This window comes from Cygnus atratus, chromosome 2 (genome assembly GCF_013377495.2).
Source record: "Cygnus atratus isolate AKBS03 ecotype Queensland, Australia chromosome 2, CAtr_DNAZoo_HiC_assembly, whole genome shotgun sequence".
Lineage (NCBI taxonomy): Eukaryota > Metazoa > Chordata > Aves > Anseriformes > Anatidae > Cygnus > Cygnus atratus.
The window spans coordinates 71198554-71221789 of record NC_066363.1 but is presented as its reverse complement, the minus strand read 5'-3'; the positions used below and the strand labels follow the sequence as shown (position 1 = coordinate 71221789).

Genomic DNA, 23236 nt, shown 5'->3' with positions numbered 1-23236 from the left:
TAGGAGGCTAAAAGATAGAGGAGGGAGAAAGTTTTCAAATTTACACTCATATATGTATTGTGTTTTATGCAAAGCTTACACATTTCAGATTTACTTGTTATAAATCACAAACTAGTAAAACTATTAAATACATTTTTTATTTTGGAAAAAATTGCCATGAAGTTTCAACTAACACGAAGGCTCAGACACTTAAGCTGTACAAATTGATGTGCAGCAGTTGAGTCATGACAACCAAATTCAAATGATAGGTAACCTGCATTAGATTTAAATTGTTGTGGAAGTTTAAATTTAGTATACTTAGGAGCAAACGGCTAGTCAGTTCACTGGCTCATATGCTTGGGCCTGAGAGCTGAAGATGTGTGTATCAACATATGTCAAGATGTCACCTTTTGTTTGAACAGCCAGGTTTGTTCGTACTTGAGGAGTCTAATAATAGCTTTAAAACATAATACTTCCAATATTACATTCTACATCATATACTAGGCCACCTTTTTTGTATTCTAGAATATTTCATTATTTCTGTAAAAAGAATGTAATATTTAGATTCATATCTGAGATTAGTCTTTTGACAGGGGAAAAATGCTTATTGATTTCTAAGGGCTCTTGCTGATCAGCATCTATAATTTAAGGAGTTACTATTGGCAACTGTCTATTTCTTTCATTTGCTGGAAGTTAGGAGCCCCTTAGGAAGAGCAGCAAGCAGGCATTGTGTCAGCTCTCTAGTGCTCACAACTGGTAGCATAGCAGCATAAACTGCCATCAGCTGGTACTTCTCTTTATTTTATATATAATGTAACATATAGTGCATATAATTATAAATATGTATTTCACATATATAATTATATGTAGAATGAAGTTATATACAATTATACAATATAATTATATGTAGAATTGTAGTTATATACAATTATAAGTATAAATATTATGATATTATGACATAGCTATCAGAGGTTTTAAAATGCAACATTTAACGTTTGCCTGTGCATCTCTTATTTCCACCCTGCCCATGAACAGAAAAATGGGACAGACCACTGGGGACCGCAGGGTCTTTAACTGATATTGCAAGATCCAATAGAGAGACCCTTTAAAACAGCAGAAGGGGCTCCACAGGATTTCTTTTGCTGGGTCCCTATGATGGGATAATGCAGTATCAGCTCTGAAGAGGGGAGAAAGAAATTCTCTGTGCCATTTGATGACAGTTTATTGTGGACTGTCCCATCATTTGACTAATCTCCAGTCATCATCTGCTTGGTTATCATAATTAAGCAACAAGCACCTAGGAGACAAGAAGAAAACCCTAATCAAGAATAAGGAAGTCAGTGTAACAAAAAAAAAAATCCCTACATAAAAGAATTAAAGTACAGAATACAGGACTCAGTAGTTGCTGCTTTCTGCTTCTCTCTTAATTCTGAAAGATTTGGAACCAATTGCTGTGGAAGAGAAGCAGCCATGTTTCATTCAGGCTGAGAAGCCTTGTCTTGTTTAAAGGGAAACTCCAGATGCCGAACTTTTTGTCCTCTTCTTTGGATATGGTTTTGCTGATCTAGGAACTGTGGAGTGCCAAGTGGATGCCATCTGCTGACTCCACTGTCCTTGATCAGCAAGACTTCACCAGCCACTAAAACGTAGGCACTGACAGATAAAATTGGAGCCCACGTGGGTGAACTCAGTGGGCTCATACCAACTCAGTATATCACTGCAGTAGTATTGCCTTATTGACAAGTTCCCACTCTGATGCTTTGCATATACCAGATTTTTTTTATTAATAGACATTTAATTTCCAGTTGAATTCCCAGGCATCAGTCTTGCAGCTGATCTTTTCCTGTGAGGTGCACCAAGAACTACCTGGTTCTCAGTTTTCTCAAATTTTCAATCTGTAGTTTAATAAATACGCCATTTCGTATCACTTTCTGCTTTTACCTTTTATTTTTCACATTATGAATTATACAGAGTAGGGTTCTTGTATATGTAAGAAACAGGTGTATTTGACGTTTCCAGCTACGTTTTCCTGCTAAACTGTGAAACATAAAGCAATTGTTGGTAAAGGACAGGAATTAAAGCTGTTTGTGTCTCTGCAGCGAGGCTGACTGATGTCTTACTAGGCATCCTTAGCTTGTGTTACTGGCAACGTGATTTAAGTTTGCATATCAAGAAACACCAAGGAACATGTAAAAGTTTTACTCATGAAACCTCGTGGAGGCAGAAGAGGAGTGTCCATAGTTGGAGAACTGCTGTGTGCAGTTCTGGGCACCACAGTACAAAAAGGACATTAAACTGTTGGAGAGTGTCCAGGGAAGGGCTACAAAGATGGTGAAGGGCCTAGAAGGGAATACGTATGAGGAGCGGCTGAGGTCACTTGGCCTGTTCAGCCTGTAAAAGAGAAGGCTGAGGGGAGACCTCATCGCGGCCTACAGCTTCCTCACGAGGGGGAGTGGAGGGGCAGGCGCCGATCTATTCTCCTTAATCACCAGTGATAGGACCCACGGGAATGGTGTCAAGCTGAGGCAGGGGAGGTTCAGGCTGGATATCAGGAAAAGGTTCTTCACTGAGAGGGTGGTCGCGCACTGGAACAGGCTCCCCAGGGAAGCAGTCATTGCACCAAGCCTGTCGGAGTTTAAGAAGCGTTTGAACTGTGCACTTAGTCACATGGTCTGAATTTTTGGGCAGACCTGTGTGGTGCCAGGAGTTGGACTCGATGATCCTTATGGGTCCCTTCCAACTCGGGATATTCTATGATTCTATGACTCCATAATTCAATACAACTGCACTGCAGTTCCCTGCAGTATGCATCTCTTGGTGCTTGATGTCTGGAATCCCGCACAGACTGACATTTAGCCATTGTGAATGCATTTAATGAGTCACGATACCCACAAAAGCATTATGAACTTTGCTTTCTTTCAGCTTTGAAGACGAAACACCTGAAAGGTCTTATTTCAAGGCTGAGAGACAGTAAATTGCATTCAGGACCTCTCAGGAGATAAGCTTTAATTTTTAGCTGCCTCAGGCATCATCACTGTAGCCAGAGGGTGTGCAAAGAAGTATTTTAAAATAGTATTTGCTACAAGCAGTGTATGTGAAACATACTTTCAAAAAAAAAGTTTTTTTCCCTTTCCTAAAGAAAATAAATTCAGTTACCACTCTTTTTATGAAATCTGTATTAGACTGTCAGATACCAAGAAGAAACGGAAATGCTGGAATTTATGCCCTCACCTTCATGCATTTTTGCAGAGTAAGGAAGTTTCCATGTACACAATTGATTAGGTTTGGTAAAGATCAACCTGGAGTAGAGCAAAGTGATTTGCAAATTCTGACCAATGCAAGGGACTGTCAGGGCTCTTACTCCATTCCTTCATCCTTCTCACACAAAAGTCCTTCAGCCAAGTATCTGATGCCTCATCCCTGTGGTTTCAAGTGATTCAGGTGCTGTGAAAGGGGTACAAGGGCTACTGTTTCTATTTCCTTGAGGCTCATGCCACAGTTTTCCTCTGTGTTTGGCAGAGGGTTACTACCAGAGAAAATTGCCCAGTTATTGCAACTTCCATCATTTTAATAGTTACATATATTCCAGGCTCCTAATGCTGTTTTTTCAGTTTACAAACTGAAGAAAGAATTTTCAGAACAAAGCCATGGTTGCTGAGGTCCTTATTTTAGGCGTTCTTCCTTTTTAGTGCTTTACTCCTGACCTGTATGCAGTGTTGAAACCTTCCCACTTGTCCATCTCCACTCTTGTGTAGATGACTGATGTTAGACATTCAGAAGATAGCCCACTAGGGCCAAGTGAGGAATTGGGAAAGGTGGAGGGAAGGAAGATATGAAGATACTTAATGCTAAAGAGAGAGCCAAAGATGTAGTCTTTGTGCAGTGAAGGTGCAAGAGAGCCCAGCAGCTGAACAAGTACTTCCAAGTTGACTGAAGTTAACAAAGCCTCATTTTTTCATGAATTTATGAGTCATGATTGAGGGAGTAGCACCAGATCTGAAAAGAAAATGCAGTAGTTAAACTTGCTTGGCCTTTCAGATACTCTACATCCTTCCTGCAAAAATGGAATGGAATGAGACACCCAGTTAGAAACCTTATTAATCTCTTCTATCATTAGGGGTTGACTACTGCGTAGTTTCTGTCTTACTAGAAGAAACAGGTTAGCCACACCATGGAAGACAGGAGTCACTGTGTTGATTTCTTTCATTCAGGCAGTAAAATCTGTGAGATTATCAGTGTCTGCTATGCTTGACCCAAATTATAACATTGCACGGCACAAATTACTCTGTAGAAGCTGACTGTAGATAGTTTGAAAAATTGACTTTTTTCAATGCATCACACTATCAAATCATAGTTTAGTATTTCCTATCCTCATTCATCTTGCAAGAAATTCATAGTAATTGTACTTCATAGTACATTGTCCAGTTTGTCCAGATTAAAGCAGTAGTTCATCCTCCGCTGTCCAAGGTCATGCTTACAACTGTCCTTAACAGATTTTCCCCAAATATCTTCTTGTCTGCTTGGGAGAATAATTAATTGCCACTATTATAATGCTGAATAGCCACTGCAGTGTTATTCTCCATTCTGGATAGTTGTTCCCCAGTTTTATTGCTTGCTTTCAGGAGTACCTTTTTGTAACAAACCAGGGCTTAGTCATGGTTAGTGATTGGCTTGAAGAAACATTACATTTTCTGTAGAATCAAAGTACTCTACAGTGTTATTCAACTTTCCACTTAGTTATTACTCCCAAGCTTAAAGATGAATGAAGGGAAATGTACATCAGAATCATGTTTTGCTGCCACCTGCAACTTCTAGTGTGATAAAAAGCAGCCAAAAGTTTAAGCCATTGCAGAGGCCACTTTGTTCAAAGTTCATCAAAGTTCATTCATTTTTTTCCTATCTTTTATTGGTTGTCTTCATCTTACGTCTCTGCATTGCTTTTTTATCAAAGGTTGCAACTGGGCTTTACTACGAGTCATGGGATAATAGAACCGAGGCAGTAAAATCCACAGGAAGAAATGTCACAGTAAGAACCAGGTCCCTCTCAGAGGACACAACCCCAGCTGCTGACAGTGCCAGTATCTGAAATTCACTGGGTGACTGGGTTCATTGTCATTATCTCTGATGAGTATACAAAGAAAGGCAATAAAAAACAGGAACAGATTTCCCCCACGCTCCCCTGCCTTATTTCATCAATGGCTTAATTACAGCCTCATTATATTGAGGAGATATCACACATCCTATTTAGGATCTTTACACTAAAAAAAAAAAAAAAGACTTAAATTTTAAGACAAAATCCACATTCTTTTTACTTTACTATCAACCATTATATGCATGCCAAGGACAGCTTTCAGAATAATGCCATCCATCCAGTGAATTAGTTTGTTTTCACTGCTTTTAATTTTGATCTTTGAACTCCCAGATGTTTTTTTATCTTCAGGCTGCTGACACAAATACAACAATTTGGAAATGACTTATTGGCTGACAATCACTCAAGATTTTTACCTTTTCAGTCAGGTTTAGTTCCTGCTTCAGTAAAGATCATTTCAGACATGAACAGAAGCATTCCTGCGTATTCAGGAAGATGTTGGACCACCAGAAGCTGACTTTATAAAATCCTCACGAGCAAGCCAAGGGCCTTGTCCCATCTGTGGTACCGCAGTGAGCTTTTGTTCTGGAACAAAGGATTTCTGTTTGGTTCAGTGAAGTGGAGACTGATGTCTTCTTCATGATTGTTCAGGTTTCACACAAAGAGTCTATTCTGCATGAATGGCTGGAGCAAGCAGAAAAGGAAGGGTCAAAAATTGTTTCTGCAGCATGTTTCTGCTCAAGCATTGTAATCATGATAGGAAGCAGCAAGTGCTGCAGAAAATTTAGGACGGAAGAAAATGGCTAAGTTGTGTCAAAAAATATTCAGAGAGCCTAAGAATCTGCCAGCTTTGGTTTGTTCAAGCTTTAATAAAGCGTTGCTATGCCTGGTAAATTATTCTGTATTCTGTAAAAACTACAGCAGGATTCAACAAGCCAATACAACGACTGTCTTAAAGTCTGTAGTGACCCAACGCTGCATGAAAAATACCACCCAAGTATTTTCAGCAGCAGTTGGTGGGGAAGTACGTGTCATCATCTTAATGCTGTCAGAGGATTGGTGTATTTTGCAGCTGCTGGACCTAGCTTTATTTCTGAAGAATGATGTGCTTCGTCACTCTGAATTATAAAAACAGTTGGGGAAGGCAGGGGTAGACTTAAATCTGTAGAAAACAATTATTTCCAGGGGTTGATGTGAAGTTACAGTTTTCCTGCAGACAGGCTGTGGTTTCTTTTGCTCCCCCTGCTGCTTGGCAAATTTTATGACAGTTGATTTCTGCTTTACAACACCCTTCACAGAAAACAAAGTTCACAGAAAACTATGCTGACCTGTGTGTACCTGAGGGGTAATTGCTATAAGAGAATGTCTTCGTGATTCAAGTCATTACCATTCTGATAAACAGCTTTCAAATATGTCTGCGGTGTGACATTTCTACTGCACACAGATCTGAGGTTTTTTGATTCATAGGATCACGGGATTAGTCATGTTGGAAAGCCTTCAGGCATTCATCCAGCCCAGCCTCTGGCTCAAAGCAGATCAGCTGTGAGGTCAGGGCAGGTCTTCCTTCGAGCTGTACCCAGTCAGGTCTTGAAAACTTTACTGAAGAAAAGGACCGACCCCTCCAGTCCACTTCAGAATTAAGACACGTGAGCATATCACCATGCTATATCCCAACAGCTTGTTGTACAAGGAGAAGCTTAATCACCTCCCTCTGGATTGATCAAACTTTCTTTTTCCTAAAAAAATATCAAAAAATTCCTCAAAACTGTAGGGGCTGGGTGAAATCTGCTTTCTAACATGATGTACAGCCCATATAGGATAGGATTCTGCAGGTCTGTTCTGTTACTAGCCCAGCTCTGGTATGCAACAAGCTTCCGTAGCAAGCCAACGACATTGGCGTCTGCTCTTGTACCATACACAGAAATTCCTGCACAATTTCCAAAGAATTTGATGATGGCTTATAGCTATGTGCTTGAAAAACAAGTCTCTAAAAGCAGGAGGCTTTTCCCACTTGATTATTTTCATCTTAAACTCACTCATGATTTCCTGTCAACAGGGAATAATGTCTTTATGATGAAATATTTTTTTTGACCACAGTAAAACATGAAAACCTTTATAAACCTTTATTTGTAAATTGATAAGTGAATGGGTTTCTTTTTTCTTTGTAAGAACCCCATTGAACATTTTTCATGTTGTTCAACTACCTGAGAGACTGCCTAGTGGAATGAGTGCTTCAGGAGGTATTACGAAATTGTATTCTGTTGCATGGCTATATTCAACATGAAAACACATTCCAACTATAGTTTGAAAGTGGGTGTGACTAATTAGCAGTAACTTGCCATTGCTTCAATACTAGTAGTTAACAATTTTTTTAATTGTCCATGATAAATATACAGAAGAAGAGTACTATTTTCTGTAATACTGAGATGCTAGAGTTAGTTGTTGAAACAAGTCCTGGTACACAGTCATTTAGAGGACTAAATTTTCAAGGTCAATGAAGGTATAGATTTATAATGGCCAGAAGAACAGCACTAAAGCTCAAAGTTGGGTGTTCTTTTTTTACACCCCAACATCCTGCAAAATTGAATGTTGATCAGAGGAGTCAACTTCAGTTTTTCCACACAGATTCAAGTTGGAACAGGACATTCTTTTGACTGCAAACATATCTACAAGAACAGCTCATCCCTTAAGAGTGATATGGCTTCTGTAAGGAGATACAATTATAGAAGTTCTGTTTGTGTGAGAAAGGCAGAGGCCATGGAGATGTTTAGTAGTTCAGGAGATCAGACTATGTAAGACTCTGGGTACCTTTTAGATCTGTTTATTGCACACTTCAAAAGTCAAAAAACATGTGGCATTCTTCCATATTAATATAATTGATAAATTTAACTAATATTGTTCCAGAAAAATCTAAGGTGCAATTCAAAGCTGAAATGCATAATAAGGTGTGAAGTATATTTATTCTGCCCTCACTGGGTGTCTCGTACCATAAAGGGACATGAGAGGTCATGAGCAAGGTTCGGGTTAAATTCCTTAAGATGCAATCTTGAAAATATATGTAGAACAATATTTGGACAGTTAAACATCTTCCTCGGACAGCCACACTTCTGCAAACATATGAAGTTCAAAAAGTGATAGGGATAACAGATTTAACCGGGGATAGAACAGTTAACCTGCAAAACATACTTCTGTGATGAAACACAATTCATTTTTCTACTTCAAAACAATGCTCAGCACGTGTTTCCTTTCTCATTCTAGGCTGGTGTATATATAATCCATTTTTTTTAAAAAAAATACCCATTTTAGGTTTCATAGCCTCTTTCTCAGAAACAGTCTTATCAAGTATTTGTCGTCAAGCATTGTTTTTTCTAACTAAAGGTTGCACTGAAGACTACCAGTACTATACTGTTATTCATAGCTCACTGGAATACTCTTATCCTTATATTCATCAGCGAATGTCCCAGAAGACACACAGCTCTCCACAAGTGCCTAAAAGCAAATTAATCTAGCACCCTGCAGATTACTACACACATGGCAATCGCCTGTATTAACGTAACGTATTATCATGCATTATGCAATGGGTCTCTGAGGTTTAGTAGTCCCTGTCAGCAACCAGAATGAACGGAAATAGCTTCCAGGAGATGTAGGACCTCTGAAAAGGCCAAATGCTGGTAGCTCTTGAAAACCAGAGAACTTGTACATACAGCATCTGACAGAGTCTCATAAACAGTCTTTTGTCAGTCATTTATGCAAGTCAAATACACGTAGCATGCTTAAGAAGAGGTTAAAGATAAGTTTGGGCACTAGCAGCATTGTACTTTCCCTGCATCAATAAAGATTCCGTGCATTCTGTCAGGCTTGTTGACAGCAGAAGTTTTGATGTGTCATCTTTCACTATGCCTGGACAGTGATTTTGCTAGCTGAGAAGAGCAAGGTTCCACATGGGAGTAAGCAGAGGTACCTAATGAGAGTGTCAAAGTCATTAGCGACAAGAGTTTGATTTTTTGTTTGCTTGTCTTTTTAAATGCACAATTAGATTGAAAAAAAAAATCACCAATATTAGGTATTTTGTATACACAACATAACACTGCATGGGATAAAGGTACATCACTACTGTCAAATGTACTTCTGGAAATACCTTGCCTAAGTAAGGAATGCCTAAAGCTGTAGCTGCCAGCAGCTCAGACCATACTCTAGAGGAAGGAAATCTCCTATTCTGATCTTTCCCCACTCTTTGTGCCCTTTCCTTAGGCATCCCCCAGCAACATTTAGCCATGAGGACAGTACTAATCTAGATGGAGCTTTGATCTCATCTAGAACAGCTGTACTGACTCTCATGCAGCTCTGAGTTGACATATTTAATCAAGTCTTTCAAATTTCACTGCCCTAGATCAGTTAAAGACACATTACCCAATAGCACAACCCTTCAGATTGGTTCAAATGATTAAAACATTTTCAGAAATACTTAGACTAATGTTCATATAGAGATAATGCTATAATAAATAATGCCATGTGTACTCAGAGCTGCATATTCTCTATAGCGTTCTACACTCCTGCATGTATCTTTTTCCTATACTTTTGAAGTGCTTGTCAGTTCTTAGTTGAAGGTCCATTTAAATGATAAAAGGCTTTAATATCATCCTTTGCTCATACCATAAGAGAAAAAAATGAAGTCAGTTCCCTTGCTACAATTCCACAAGAAAAATCCTTACTCCCAAAGAATTAAAATGTTCAGCTGCAAAGTTCCTAAGTACAACATTCATTACTGTACATAGGCATTGTAGTCAACTGCAATCACAACCTGAAGCTGCAGGGTGTAAATATGCATGTTGCTAGTCTGTGCCAAAGCTCTTACTGTTTCAACTTCACCTCTTGATTAGATTAAATGAAGCTATAAATGTAACCTTACCCAAGCCTATTTATTCTATTTTTAACTTTGTAGACATACACAGAGAGACATAAGGGGGGGGGGGGGGGAGAGGAGGTAACCAGAATGTTTACCTAAAAGAAAAATAGGAGAAATACAGGGTGTAAATCTGTTCCCTAAAGTCTTTCCTGATCTGAGCCTCAAGGAGTTATAACTGCTTCCTCCAGTAGATCCCATCCCCAGCTGGATGGGCCACACTGTTTCACTGACTGCTTGCATCATTTATTATATTGCTATCTTCTCCACTTCCCTTTCTGAGAACTATTTACTCTTTACCAACATAATCACAACTCCCAGCATCACAAAAAGCTATGACTCCATCCTACTTCAGTATATCTTGTCCGTAGACAAATCAGTAGCCAAAATACCTTGCCTGCTCTGTATGTTTAGCGTTATGTTTATCTGAAGTAGGGCTTAGTTTTTTGCACTACATTTTGAATGTCTTTGATATAATACAGAAACTTCCCAGACTGCAAGCGTTCTAGAAAAAAAATTGCAGAGGTTTTCCATAATACACAGCATTAATTTATTTTCTTGAAGCTTTGTTCTCTGTTGGTAATGAGGAAATCGTGTGCTCTTAAGATGACATACAGAAATCTCTTAGCAAAATGAAATTAGCCATCAACATTAAAACCAAAAGATGGAAGCATACTGAGACATAAATAGGATGTCCTCCTGCTACCTTAGCTCACCTCCTGAAACTGCTTGTTCTTGAGGCTAGCAATCACCATGCTCTTTACCCACCAGCTGCTGTGTCAGAAGTGCTCTTTGAAGCCATTTATCGGCACTGACTCTGCTGACTGGGGGTGGGACTGTATTTTGCAACAGCTGAGGAGGGATGCCTGCATACCAGCTGGGTGTAAGTCATTACCCCTGATTGGCAAACTGGCGTTCCTTCTGTCTCAGTTGGCTGCAGATTGAATCTGTTCCTGTAAAGGCCAGAAACAAGCTTTAACTTCAAAGAAAACAGGATGGAGAGTAATGCTTTTGGTCACTTGTTTTCTGGTCTAACCACGCATACTGTTTCACATAACTGTTTGAAGAAGGAAAGACTGCTGTATTTGCCATTTGCTAGCAGTGGACAAACTTAGCTGTTAGCATAAATATATGGAGTCTTGCAGTGGTAGTAACCACACTGCTTGGTAGGTTGCTAATGGCATAGGATAGTACAAGCAGCATAAAGGTCTTCATTTTCATGAAAACAGCAAATTACAGTTGAAGAGTGGACATACTTTTTTTTTTTTATTGGACTTTGTAAATAGATTTGACAAAATATTCCCTGTATGGTAGCTTGTGTAAATGACTGCAATCTGCCTAATGCTGTCTATGGCAGTGAAAGAATTTGCTCTGCCCTATACAGTTACTTTTTAATAATTGGATCCTCAACCATACAACCTTCTCTGCTCTGGAGTATTCCCTGTGCTTCAGTTGTGTTCTCTACCAGTAGTTTGGCAGGGGGAGAGAAATGCTGACTGAAGAAAAAAAAAATTTGCTCAGCTCATTTGCCTTCTACTCTTACCTTCTTCCACATACTGTTCGCTGGGTAGGTGAGGGACGTACACTACAATATGGCTTCAATCAAGTAAAATGAAAATAAGAATTGTTTCCTATCCTAAGAAATAGGGAAGAAAGCTAAATACTGTTTTGGCAGGAAGATGAAGTGTTTTGTTCACTGCATAGGCTGGCAGAATGGGAGACCTCCCACAGGTTGCTCCGTGACAGACCTTGAGAAACTTCTGCGGCCTGGATACTTGTAGGCTAAATAGATAGAACAATCTCTGGCATACAACCAAAGAACAGGAGTGAAATACCAGCTCTCGTGGAGGCGGTAGGATTTCAAAGACCAGCTTTAAAAGCCATCTGAAAATGTATGGTTGTGACACCTGGACAGTGAGAAAAGAGCTAGATAGTATGATATTAGCTTATAGGCTTAAAAATAAGAGTGCTGATGTGCATAATCTACCTGGTACACTGGCTTATAATGTGACAGAGGAATAATAGAGCATGTATGGGTCCGAGTTTTGCCCTCTTCAGTCGACTTGCTTCATTAACATCTGTTTTGCTGGGAAAACAGGAAGAAATCACTTTTTAATTGGCAAAACATATTAAATATCAAAGAGTAGGGATTTATACTTGAAAGGAACGCTGGCACCCCTTCTTGCAGAAGAAAGTCCTGTAAGGGCTGTTGATACCAGTCCTTGGTGAGTGCCTCAAACCAAAGCTGGAACCACCAGCTACCAAGAGGTCCCTCAGCCTGGACTGAAGCATGGACCTAGGATTGACCCAAAGATTAAATGGCATGTACTACAGCTGTAATATTTTTGCAGGCTTTTTATGGAAGTTTTCCTTTCATATATGGACTAAAAAGCACAGTTTAAATAACAGGATCGGTGGATTTCTGGCCTGCGGGCACCACATTTGCATGGCTATGTGTATTACATACTAATGGTACTAGTATTAGCACTGTGTTTAACCCCCTAATCTTAGATTTAGATCAAATCTCTGCATTTTGGAGTAGTTAAAATCTCTAGTTACTAAAACATTTGATAATCTGTTTCGGAATATGGGTATCTTAACCAGCGCTAGTACTGTTAAAATCAAGCTTCTTACTGTTTCTGTAATACCGTTCAAGTGCAACTATTTGCAGGCACCATAAAAAAAAATTATATATGCATATGTGAGGAACCCAAAGAGCATGAAATGCTTCTGAAATGAACATGGTTCTTATGTACACTTATGTGGTCTGTGTATTTGAATGTAAACTGAGTATAGATATACTGTATGTACATTAGAGTCTTATTAAATGTAAATAATTGAAAACTTGTTTAAATTGTTGCAAAAAAATTGCTTTGAATACATTTCTTAAATTCATTCTGTTTATGAGCTTTGTTTGTGATTGTTTCTTTTCCAATATTTTTGATTGATCTGAGATAATAATCTGTTCTCCACTCTTTATTGAGAACAATAAAGTTAGTTGGTTGTAAGTTTTGTAAGGTTCAGCACCCTTGATTTCTTAATTTTGTTCTTCTGGCTCTCCTTCCTAGCTCTGTTTTGTGATGTTTTGGACACCAAACGTGTCAGAGAAGATTTTAGTTGACATAATTGGAGTAGACTTCGCTTTTGCAGAGCTGTGTGTTGTTCCTTTGCGCATCTTCTCCTTCTTTCCAGTTCCAGGTAAAAACAAGAAAACAAAAACTCTTTAACCTAAGAGCTAATCCAACTTTGAGGTGTGGTCATAGGGTCTGCCTTGGCTGTAAATGTAAGAGTGGCTAAGTGCATACCCAGTATACATAATAAGAACCATTTTCATCAAAGTCGGTGTAGGCCAAGACTATTTCCATCAGTAGTCATGGTACAAAGGTTGCAGTAAGAGCAGTCTGTCGTTAGGCAGACTTCTGACTGTCCAAAATAAAACCTGAATTCTGCATATTGTAGTTGACCAAGAACACACACATCAACAGCATTGTGCTATAGCACATATGAGCACCTATGGTTCCGCTACCGAGGCTGTGATTAACTTCAGTACTGCACAGTAACATCGCCTCCAACAGCCTCCCCTTCAGCTGCCAGCCTGAGTGACACTTCCAGATATCATCACAGCATAAACAGAATAAAAGTAAATGCCCCTGTTCAGGAGAGAGACGAGCTTGGCAGCAGTGTTCAAAATGTATCCCCTCAAAAAATTTCTAACTGCTGTAAACAAATGCTACTTGATGTAGTGTAGTATAGATCAAAATGACAATGGAATTGTTTCTAAGGGAATGGCTCCCATGAAGTGTTGCTGTCTATAACTGGCTTTTTCAAAAATCAGTAAGTTTAAGCAATTTGGACATGAAACCTACTTCATTTCTAGTAGGGTTTCCCAGTGTGCAGAGTTACCAGCAACAAGTTTCACCACGTGTATTTCTGAACAGTACTCTCTGTATAAAAAAACTTTCACATGAGATGACTGACGATTGCTATGCTTGTGTCCCTTTTTCCCCTTCCCCTCCCCTTCCTCTGTTTATGAACAGTGACGGTCAGAGCACACTTGACTGGTTGGCTGATGACTCTAAAGAAGACATTTGTGCTGGCACCCAGCTCAGTGCTGCGGATTATCGTCCTCATCACTAGTCTCATTGTTCTGCCTTACTTGGGGTAAATCTCTCTCCACTCCATAGAGATGATGGAATTGCTCTTCTCTTCATTCCTATTTCCTATCACTTTGTAGCTGAATTTGTCCAACTCAGAACATTTTCCCCAAATACTAAGCATAATATAAAGCCTAAACAGTGGCAGTATCTGGAAAAGAAACATCTACAAATTTACAAGTGTTACTTTGCTCTAGGCAGTCAAGATATTGATGTCCCTTTTGAAAAAATGCACAAATGCCAGTGAGGCAAAAATGTGTCCTACGAGAATTTATTTCCATTCTATTAAGTGCACTATTAAGAAATCTAATGAAAGAATATCTTGTTTATAAGGTTAAAGAATCCATTCTGTAGCATTCTGTACACTCTGTACACAGACTTCAAATTCTGTGTTCAGCTTTTCTTAGTCCAAAATTTGATTCAGGATATGTTTCTTTTACTAAATAGTGAAGCACATTAAGAAATAAAAAAAGTCCTTTAAAATACTAGTTACTCTCTTTACCAGTGCATTATGTCTTTGAAGGAAATACTTCTAACAACAGATTAATTCTATACACCAGTGGAAATACAATTTTGAATCAGGTGTTGTCACACAGTCATGACTAATTTCTTTTTTTTTTTTGTGCTACCCCCAGAGTTCATGGAGCCACTCTTGGAGTAGGATCCCTTCTAGCAGGTTTTGTGGGAGAATCCACCATGGTTGCAATAGCGGCCTGTTACGTCTATCGGAAACAGGTAAGAAGTAGGCTCTGTAGGATCTGGTGAAAGCAGTTGATGGTGGACTTTATTTCACACTAAAAGTACATTTTTGAAGTGTAACTTCCCAGCATCCCCACTTTCTTTACTGACCACCCTGCACAAGGGGCATAAGAAAATAGAAGACCTTGATCTCTGTCATGATTAGTCTGTTACATTTTTCTTGAGCACCAAAGAGCCTGTACGCTTTGAAAAAGCTATTCTTGGCCTGTGGTTTCACACCATATATTTGTTTAGACTGACCTTCTGATTGTTACAGCGGTAGCTCAAAGAGTGTTTCTGGCAAGGGACATTGTGCTTAATTTTTTGCAAGCAGTACTCGTAATTGCTGTGCCAACCTAATTTATTTCCTTACTGGAATTAGTATGTAACTGACACCGTCATCTCAACAGCCAATGTGACAGTGGCAAAGCCAATTAGTAGCCGTACGGCTCAACTTTTTTTCACCTAAAGTGGTAATAAGTGGGCAGCATTTGAGAGCTGCAAACCAGGTGTTGTGTAGACACTTCTGCAACTATGAAATTCTGATATACCCAACTCTGCTGAATCAGTAATACCTGTGGAGTTTATTTTGTCTGTTTTACAAGTGTTTTCTGTAAGACTAGTCAGCCTGCTGAAGAATGTATAATAAGGAACAGATGCTTCAATTTGTTTTGTAGTGGGACTAAATACCTCTTAGCTTTACTAATCCAGGACATCCTGGATGAATCATAGGACTCTTGAATGCCCTCCCATTCCTGCTATCCAAAAATATTCTAATATTATTAGGCGTTGGTGGGGTGGGGACTCACAGTGGATCCAGCAATACCAAGAAAAGCCAGAATGCTCACATCTTGAAAAATTCCTGAAGTTTGACATTTTAAAAATTAAGATGCCACCTCTCTCTTTCCTGCTAAAGCAACTTATCTTCTCTGATATTTTGTTTGCTTTTCTTTTTTTATAATAAAAAGTCTGTGATGTAAAAGATTCCAGATGCTTTCTTCCCTCCAGTCACACTGAAGCCTGTCTTGGATGTCACTTAGCATAAGAAGTGCCTCCATTATTGCATTACTGTTAGAAAGGAGAAAGCTGAGCCCCAGGAAGGTTATGGAAACCTAAGTTAAGACAACTTGTTAGTGACAAACCGGGAATATGACACAAGTGTTCTAGCTGTTCATAGTATACTCTAAAAAATACCTTATTCCTACCTTGCTTCTCCTGGTGCCCAAAGTTTGTTAAGACTGTGTTCACAAACAACATATTTGTATGTTTATGCATGGTTGTTTCAATCTAGAAAAAGAAGCGGAATGAGAATGAAACAGCTGCAGAAGGCGAAGACTCTGCTATGACTGACATGCCTCACACGGAGGAAATGACAGACATCGTAGAAATGAGAGAAGAGAATGAATAATAAAGGGGATGCAATTGTTCTCTACAGGGACGATTGGAGTGATACTTCAGCATCTTGTCGTCTCTCATACTTTTTTGTTTGTTTGTTTTTATTTTTGTAATAAAGAGGCCTTGATTTAAAAGGTTTCAGATAAATTCTCTAGCATACTGAGTATGCTCACACTGATGAGGGACCTAAAAAGAGGTCTTTGCTTTTTCTTTTTCAATTGAATTTGTTTTCCCACTCCATGCAGACATAAAAGATATAATTGCATCGCTGTAGAGTCTTCCTTACTTATGCATCCACCTTCTCTGGACAATCTGCATTTGTCAACCAAAGCCCTGCTGTGTGTGTATGCGTGCGCATGTGTGCACGCACACGAGTGCCACTGGCTCAGTGCTACTGCCATAATCCTACTCCCTCCCCTTTCTTTTTCCTTCCTTTTCTTCATGAGAAATGTTAAGGAAAAGAAGTTTGGAATACAGAGCTTTATTTTACTTGCTTGAAAATGACTTTGCTACATAAACTAATATACTATGGTGAACTATATCTTTTGTTTGGCCTCGTCACTAGAGCTTATACTGCACAGGGTACAATGCAGGAACATGTAAGTCTCCACATGGAAAGTGGAGAAAAACAAGTTCCTCTCTCCTGTTAAAAGTGTGTGGTTGTGTATATACACACACAGATACATAAACAGAGACATACATATATATATTTATATATATATATGCATACAATAAATAAAATACACACAGGACAAGAACTCTATTTAGCTTTCATTCCATCTGAAAGATAGGAATCTGTTGAAAAATGTAAACTATAATTCAGAATCTTCTTGAATAGTTAAGCACCATGTTATGTAGGTTTCCTTAGGAAAAAAAAAAAACAACAAACACAACATGCACTTTCCTCTTGTGAAGAGGGTAATAGCAAATTATAGAATTTGACTGTATTTGAATAAAAAAATAAAAATTGACAAGCTTTACCAAAGTTCTTGTCCACTGATTTAACTTTCATTTTTAAAGGGTGATTTACTCTAGACTTATTTCTGGTGCCTATATATTAAAAAAACAAACTAACTAACTAAAAAAAAACCAGATAACTTATGCAGGATACCATGGTATGTTGCATTACTACACATAGTTCCATGAAGTTCTTTATTTGGTGATGTACACATGCTCACACATACATGTATATATATATAAATATATATATATATATATATACACACTTATATGTATGTTTTGCTATGATGTATTTACCTATGCAGTAGATCAAAATCAGTATGGTGAAGCTCAAGTACTGATGATCCTCCAAGTCCTTAATAAGGGACCATGATCACTTGTTAGCTTTCAGTACAGCAGTGTCATGGAAGTGAAAGCTGCTCAAACCAGCAAGTGCTGCGCTTTGCAAACAAGGCAGGCACTGTGCGGTATAATTGGGCCTTAAATAAGAGAGCGTGAGGTTGGATGGTTGATCTGTGTCAGGTGGAAGTGAAGCCTATGTAAGAGGTTACTGAACCAGAGATGGTTTGGGTGCCACCAATGATGGCTGCAGGAGCAGTTTGTATTCCTCTGCTGATTTGTGTTTGGCTGCGGGGCAGCATTCCTGCTACCAATTTGTAGTAGCTTGGGTTCTTTCAGCTGTAACCATGCCTGAGTTTGGATACCGTTATCCTACATACTATATCTGCAAATCAGTTAATTTAAACTTTATTAAGTAAAAATATATTTTTCTAAGTTGTGGGAATGATTATTTAATTGTGGACAACTTCATTTTCTGGATTATTTGCCAGGTAATCCCAGCACTCAGAGAACTGATCAGAACTAGACATTACTTTCAATGTTGTATCAATATATGTGTATATATACATACACATGTGTATAAATATATATATTGTATATTATGTACATTTATTTTAAGCTAGAATACATTTCCTATTTTTCCAAGTTCAGCTAAAAATGTCTCTAAAACACTACAGAGTTGGATAGTAACCAGGTATGGCTATAATGAAAGGCATTGTATCAATGAGCTTTATTTTAAACATTTGTACCGATTTTTTACATGCACAATGTGGTGAGAAAAGACTTAGAAGTGATGACATTGAATGGCAGACTTGAAAAATCAGTTTGTGGTTAATTAGCACTAGCACTAAGAGGCAAGACTAAACCTAGTAGCCTCACATTTTCTGTACCACCACAAGGTTGTTCTCGTTCTCTTCTTACAGTAGATTAAACAAACCAACCAAAAAAAAAAAAAGACAAAAAACCCTCAGACAAATGAACTTTTGCAGTATGCAGACTGTACACATAGGCATTCATGAATATAGGCTCTCAAATGGTCATGTGTATATAATATGTACGTAGACTGTTACAGATCACAGTGGCCATTTAATGTCTTCTCTATTTATATAGTTTTGATTCCTCCATCGCATTTGTATCAAAATCCACAACACACAGATTTTTCAGGAAGTACTGAGATAAAGCAAGAAATTATTTTTGTGTAATATTTCTTTTGGTACATTCCTGAAATTTAAACAGCAGTATTTTTGAAGAATTCTGAGCATTATAGATGTAGGTTTCAAGATAATTATTGTACCCAAAAGTAAGAATTTGAAAACAAATTAGGTGAAACACTGAAACTTGTTTTAGATAGAAAACTGAACAAACATCAAAAAGTGAATTTTTGGTTATAGAATACTGAACTAACGGTATTGTAAAAGTCAAATTTTCAATTTTATGGGTAATATTTAATATTCCTGTATTTTGCAAAATAACAAATGAGTACAGGAGTGGTAGGATTTGGGCAAGGATTCAGGCAGCTACATGAGGATACATGTGTAACATTTACTCCTCTTTCCTGTGTGTTGTGTATTTCTTTACATTGCTCTGTTGGGTTAACCAAATAGGCTGATGTTTCAGCAACGAGCAGCTCCATATGGGAACTCCATGTCCGAGCAATGCCCACTCTGCGCTGCAGGCACATGGAGTTCCATGCACCCCAGCAGCAGCTGGCGCTCCCTGTGGGTAACATCTTCAAGGGCTTTGGTGATTTCTCCAGTGGTGGGTTCAGCTGGCTGGCAGGTTGGGAGCTCTGGGGGGGGGGGGCCGATGCAGGGCACGTGCTGACTTGCCCAGCTCAGCCAAACCCACCACCGAATGTGCCGGAGCTTTGCCCATGCGAGCGTCGCTGCTAGGCAGGTCCCTGTGAACGTGCTGTCCTCTTTCTGCCCAAAGGGACTGTCCTGAATTATGGTAAAATGGCTTAGCTGGCTCCTTTGGGTACTGCTCCTGGAATTGTTATCTGTGTGATATATTCTGAAATTACAGACACCTGCTAAATTCCTGCTTCGGAGAGCCAGAGCTTGGTTATCTCAGTGAGTTCATGTGGCGGCTTAGCCTATCCAGACTTTTTTGGGAATTTCTGAACTATATAAAAAAAAGTGGCGATAAAAAGAGGAACAAAGTTGATCTGCATCCCACAGCTTAAATTTTAGACCACAGGAGAACATGCCACACAGCAGGAAGTAAAAGGGGCACTGATAAGTTGTGGGTTAATGTTCCTAGGCTCTTAATGCACACCTAAAATTGTGTTAACTTGTCCGAGTTTTCCTTTTGCAGACTTAGCCGTTGAGAAAACTATTTTCTTTTAACCTCCCCTCTCACACTTACCAAGCGATGGACTTGATGAAACAGGCTCTGCATGTCCTGGCCAGTGCTTGAGGCCATGCGGGTGCATCAGCTGGCTCCCAGGCGTCCCCGTCCCTCTTGCACGGCCGCCCGGGGAGAGAGCGCTAAGTTGCCTTGCTCCTTAGTTAGAGCTACACTGGGTGAGAAGATTGGGTGAGTAACAGAGAAGTCTTTTGTTTCCTACTCATTTTTGCTGCTAAATATTTCCTTTGACTGGGAGAGATTTATACCTGGCGCTTGCCTGGTTTTTGCCGAATCGCAGCAGACAGACAGACAGCAGCTGGAGACAGAGGGTGAGCTGCTGAATGCAGCGCATTCAGGACAGGCCATGGCGCACGGACAGGAGTCTTTTGACGGGGAGAGCTCCTTTTTTTGTGGGCTGGCGCCTCATGCTTAAAAAGAAGGGTGAAAGGATGCTTTCAGGCCGGGGCACTCAGAGCAGGCACAGCCATGCACTGGGCTGCGAGGCACGATGCTGTGGGGACCGGGGCATCGAGGGGCATCCTGCACCCCATGCTGCCTGCAGATGGGTCCTCGGCAAAATGCAGGACAGGGTGGGGACTGGAAAGGCAGCAGCACTGACTCCGTCTCCCACTGGGGTTGTGTGGACCTGGTGCAATTGGCAGGGATTTGAGTGCAGCTGGGTGTTACCTGAGCATAGTTTCAGTAGCCATTAGTGTCTTAGAAAGCCATGCATATATATATGTATATATATATATATTATATATATAAGCGTATGTATATGTGTGTATGAGAGTTTTATGCACATATTTTTATTACTGGCTGTATATAGTTTGTTGGAACAAAGATTCAAGCATAAACATCTTAATGAAGGACTAACACTAGGCTGTGTGAAAAATTGCAGTTTCAAGCTACATGAAAGAGTAAATTAAACAACCTTTCAACAGGCACAATACCAGTAAGATAAAGCAGGATTTCAGTCAGTAAGCTGAAATTGGAAAGAAGGGGGAAACATGGAAAAGCTTATGGATATGGTATATCCAGCCTAAAGACAACAGCATGGTGTGGAACACAATCAGCAGAAAATAGCAGAGCAGTGACTACTGCCATTTAACTGCACTAGAGAGGAACCGAAGGGTGAGAAGTAATGTGTAAATAAGACACAGCTTTTAAGTATTTTGGTTTCTGAGAGTGGAGGAGTCCTCAGTGGAGTATGAAAACATCTTAGAAGATTATTCAAGCAGAAATAAACCAATATGCAGATTTTATGACATGCAAAGAGGAGGCTTTACACTGCTTACTGGATCTGAGTAACTGGCAGTAAGTGGGCAACTGGGCAGATGTCACACAAACATTGGTTAAACAAAGAGAAAATCATCACAGTTTTGGTGTTTGGTATTTCCCAAATACCAGCCTAACTATACGTATGTGCAGAATGCCGTATTTGCAAGCCACAGTAAGGTCCCTCAAGCAGCGCCAGGGCAGGCAGGCACTTTTTGGCCTCCTGCTGGGTGCTCACAGGAGGGTGGCCTTTGTGCTTGCTCTGCAAATGTGCAGCAGCACACTTTATGGGACTGCCTGCTGGTGCAGCCTCATGATATGAGGCACATACGTTAGTTAGCTCAGCAACAAGCTCAGGCCAAGCATGGGTTTGACCTACAAGAGTGTGGCAGAGCAGAGGGAGGATGCAGGCTGCCTAGGGAGCTGGGGCTCGGGTAATTTAGGGGCAGCTTGTGTGGGTTTACATCAGAGATGCAAGTTCACATTTCAGTGCACAGATCCACTCGTCAGCAAAATCATTGCCAGACTTCTCAATAATTTGCACATTCTGAACAAAAAGGCCAAAGACAAAATACAGGGGCAGAGAGCTGAGCTTTAACCTCAGCTTGGATCACGTACGCAAGCAGAAGGGCACTTTTTCTGCTGCTTGTGCAAGTTAATTGTATGGTTAAAGAGGGATCTTACATCTCAACATGTCATAACCAAGGTATTTGTGCTCAGTCAGTAGAACAAAAAGACTGTGGTATATTTTTAGGTGCTTTTTTGTCTTTGCAACCTTGAGGGGAAAATTTTCCTTGGCATTACCAAACCTTGTCACCGCTCATATCAACTTGTTAGTTTTACCTCATCATTTTTTTCTCTCATTCCCAGTTCAGCATCTTCAGACTTTCCCTTATTTCTTTCTGAAGGCTCCTGCTAGGTTTATTTTGCCTATTGGTGTTTTGAGAAGAAATATGTAATCTTCATGCTGAATGTCAAGTAACACAGTGATTAAAAAGTAGCTTAAAACAAAACTTTGTTGATGAACTGTTTTTTCATTTGCTAAGCTGAAAAGGAGAGTCAAGAAACAGAAGGAATTGGGGGTGGTCTTTATTTAAAATCAAGAATTAACAGAATTAATTCAAGTTCACTACTTAACTTGGGCCACTTTTTGTCTTCCTAATGATTTCATAGCACCGGGATCCCAACTCTTACAGCAAAGCTAGCACTACAGCCTGCAATAGTTTGAAGCAATGGCAAGTGTAAGACTTCATGTATTTCAAACCTAAAAATATAGCCCTGATGAGTTGGAGAGACCAATTAACAGAGACACTCTATTAAGTTTAAAATTCAGCTGGACTTGAGCAACCTGATCCAATATCTAAAATGACCCTGCCTTGGGGTTAGATAGAGGACTACCTGCCATTGCCTTCTGACCTAATTTGTTCCCTGGTTCAGTTAGGAACCTAGGAAGGTCCCTTCATCTTAAGGGACTTTTTTTTTTTTTTTTTTTTTTTTTAGGGTTTCAGTTCAGAGCTGAGAAACTGTGCCCACTAGGGCTCTACAATGCAGATAGCTAAGCCAAAATCTGAGCTTCACAGATTCTTTTGCAGATGACAAAACTTTCATATTGTAGAGCCAGCTTTAAAGCACCCTCCTACCCTGTGGGAGCCCACAGTGAGGGCAGAGCAAAAATAAGCTATTGTATATGCAGACAAAATATTTGAGTACTGCACTGCACTTTTACAATTAACTCTCTAAGTACAAAAGCCTGAAACCAGCAAGCAGCTGCATATATCATGTTTCCTCCTATCCCTCTTTTCATGTGCATCATTCAGCACAACAAAAAAAAAGCTATCCTTTCTGGTAACTCCCCTTTGTAATCAAGGTAACGCAGAGTAAATACTTAAATACTACAAATGAGAGCATATAAATCCCTTCTTAAGAAAGGATGTATTTTAAAATTGAAGCAACAGCTTTATCCATAATTCAGCAAAAACACAAGAGAAACAAAAACAAAACAAAAATTGAAAAAAAAATGCATACCCTTTTAATGAGTATACTGCCTGGGTG

The 23236-nt window shown here is 39.4% G+C and overlaps 1 protein-coding gene and 1 long non-coding RNA gene across 3 annotated transcripts in view; one reads left to right on the top strand and one right to left on the bottom strand.

Annotated features, from left to right (window-relative positions):
- The window catches only part of ANKH (ANKH inorganic pyrophosphate transport regulator), a 100418-nt gene extending 83175 nt beyond the window's left edge, over positions 1-17243 (top strand). The window contains exons 9-12 of the mRNA XM_035560375.1: positions 13040-13169; positions 14009-14132; positions 14761-14860; positions 16155-17243. Of these exons, the coding sequence (XP_035416268.1) occupies positions 13040-13169; positions 14009-14132; positions 14761-14860; positions 16155-16271 (471 nt within the window). The 3' untranslated portion in view covers positions 16272-17243. The remainder of the gene's footprint in view (positions 1-13039; positions 13170-14008; positions 14133-14760; positions 14861-16154) is intronic.
- On the bottom strand, positions 1833-22182 carry LOC118254785 (uncharacterized). Of its 2 annotated transcripts, XR_004780762.2 has the most exons (5): positions 19925-22182; positions 16069-16150; positions 10688-10924; positions 5485-5752; positions 1833-3975 (listed from the first exon to the last, which is right to left on the bottom strand). It is a non-coding gene; the product is annotated as an uncharacterized LOC118254785 (long non-coding RNA). The 2 variants fall into 2 exon arrangements; XR_007707923.1 differs by having other exon boundaries at positions 1833-5752.
- Between the last annotated feature and the right edge of the window lie 1054 nt (positions 22183-23236).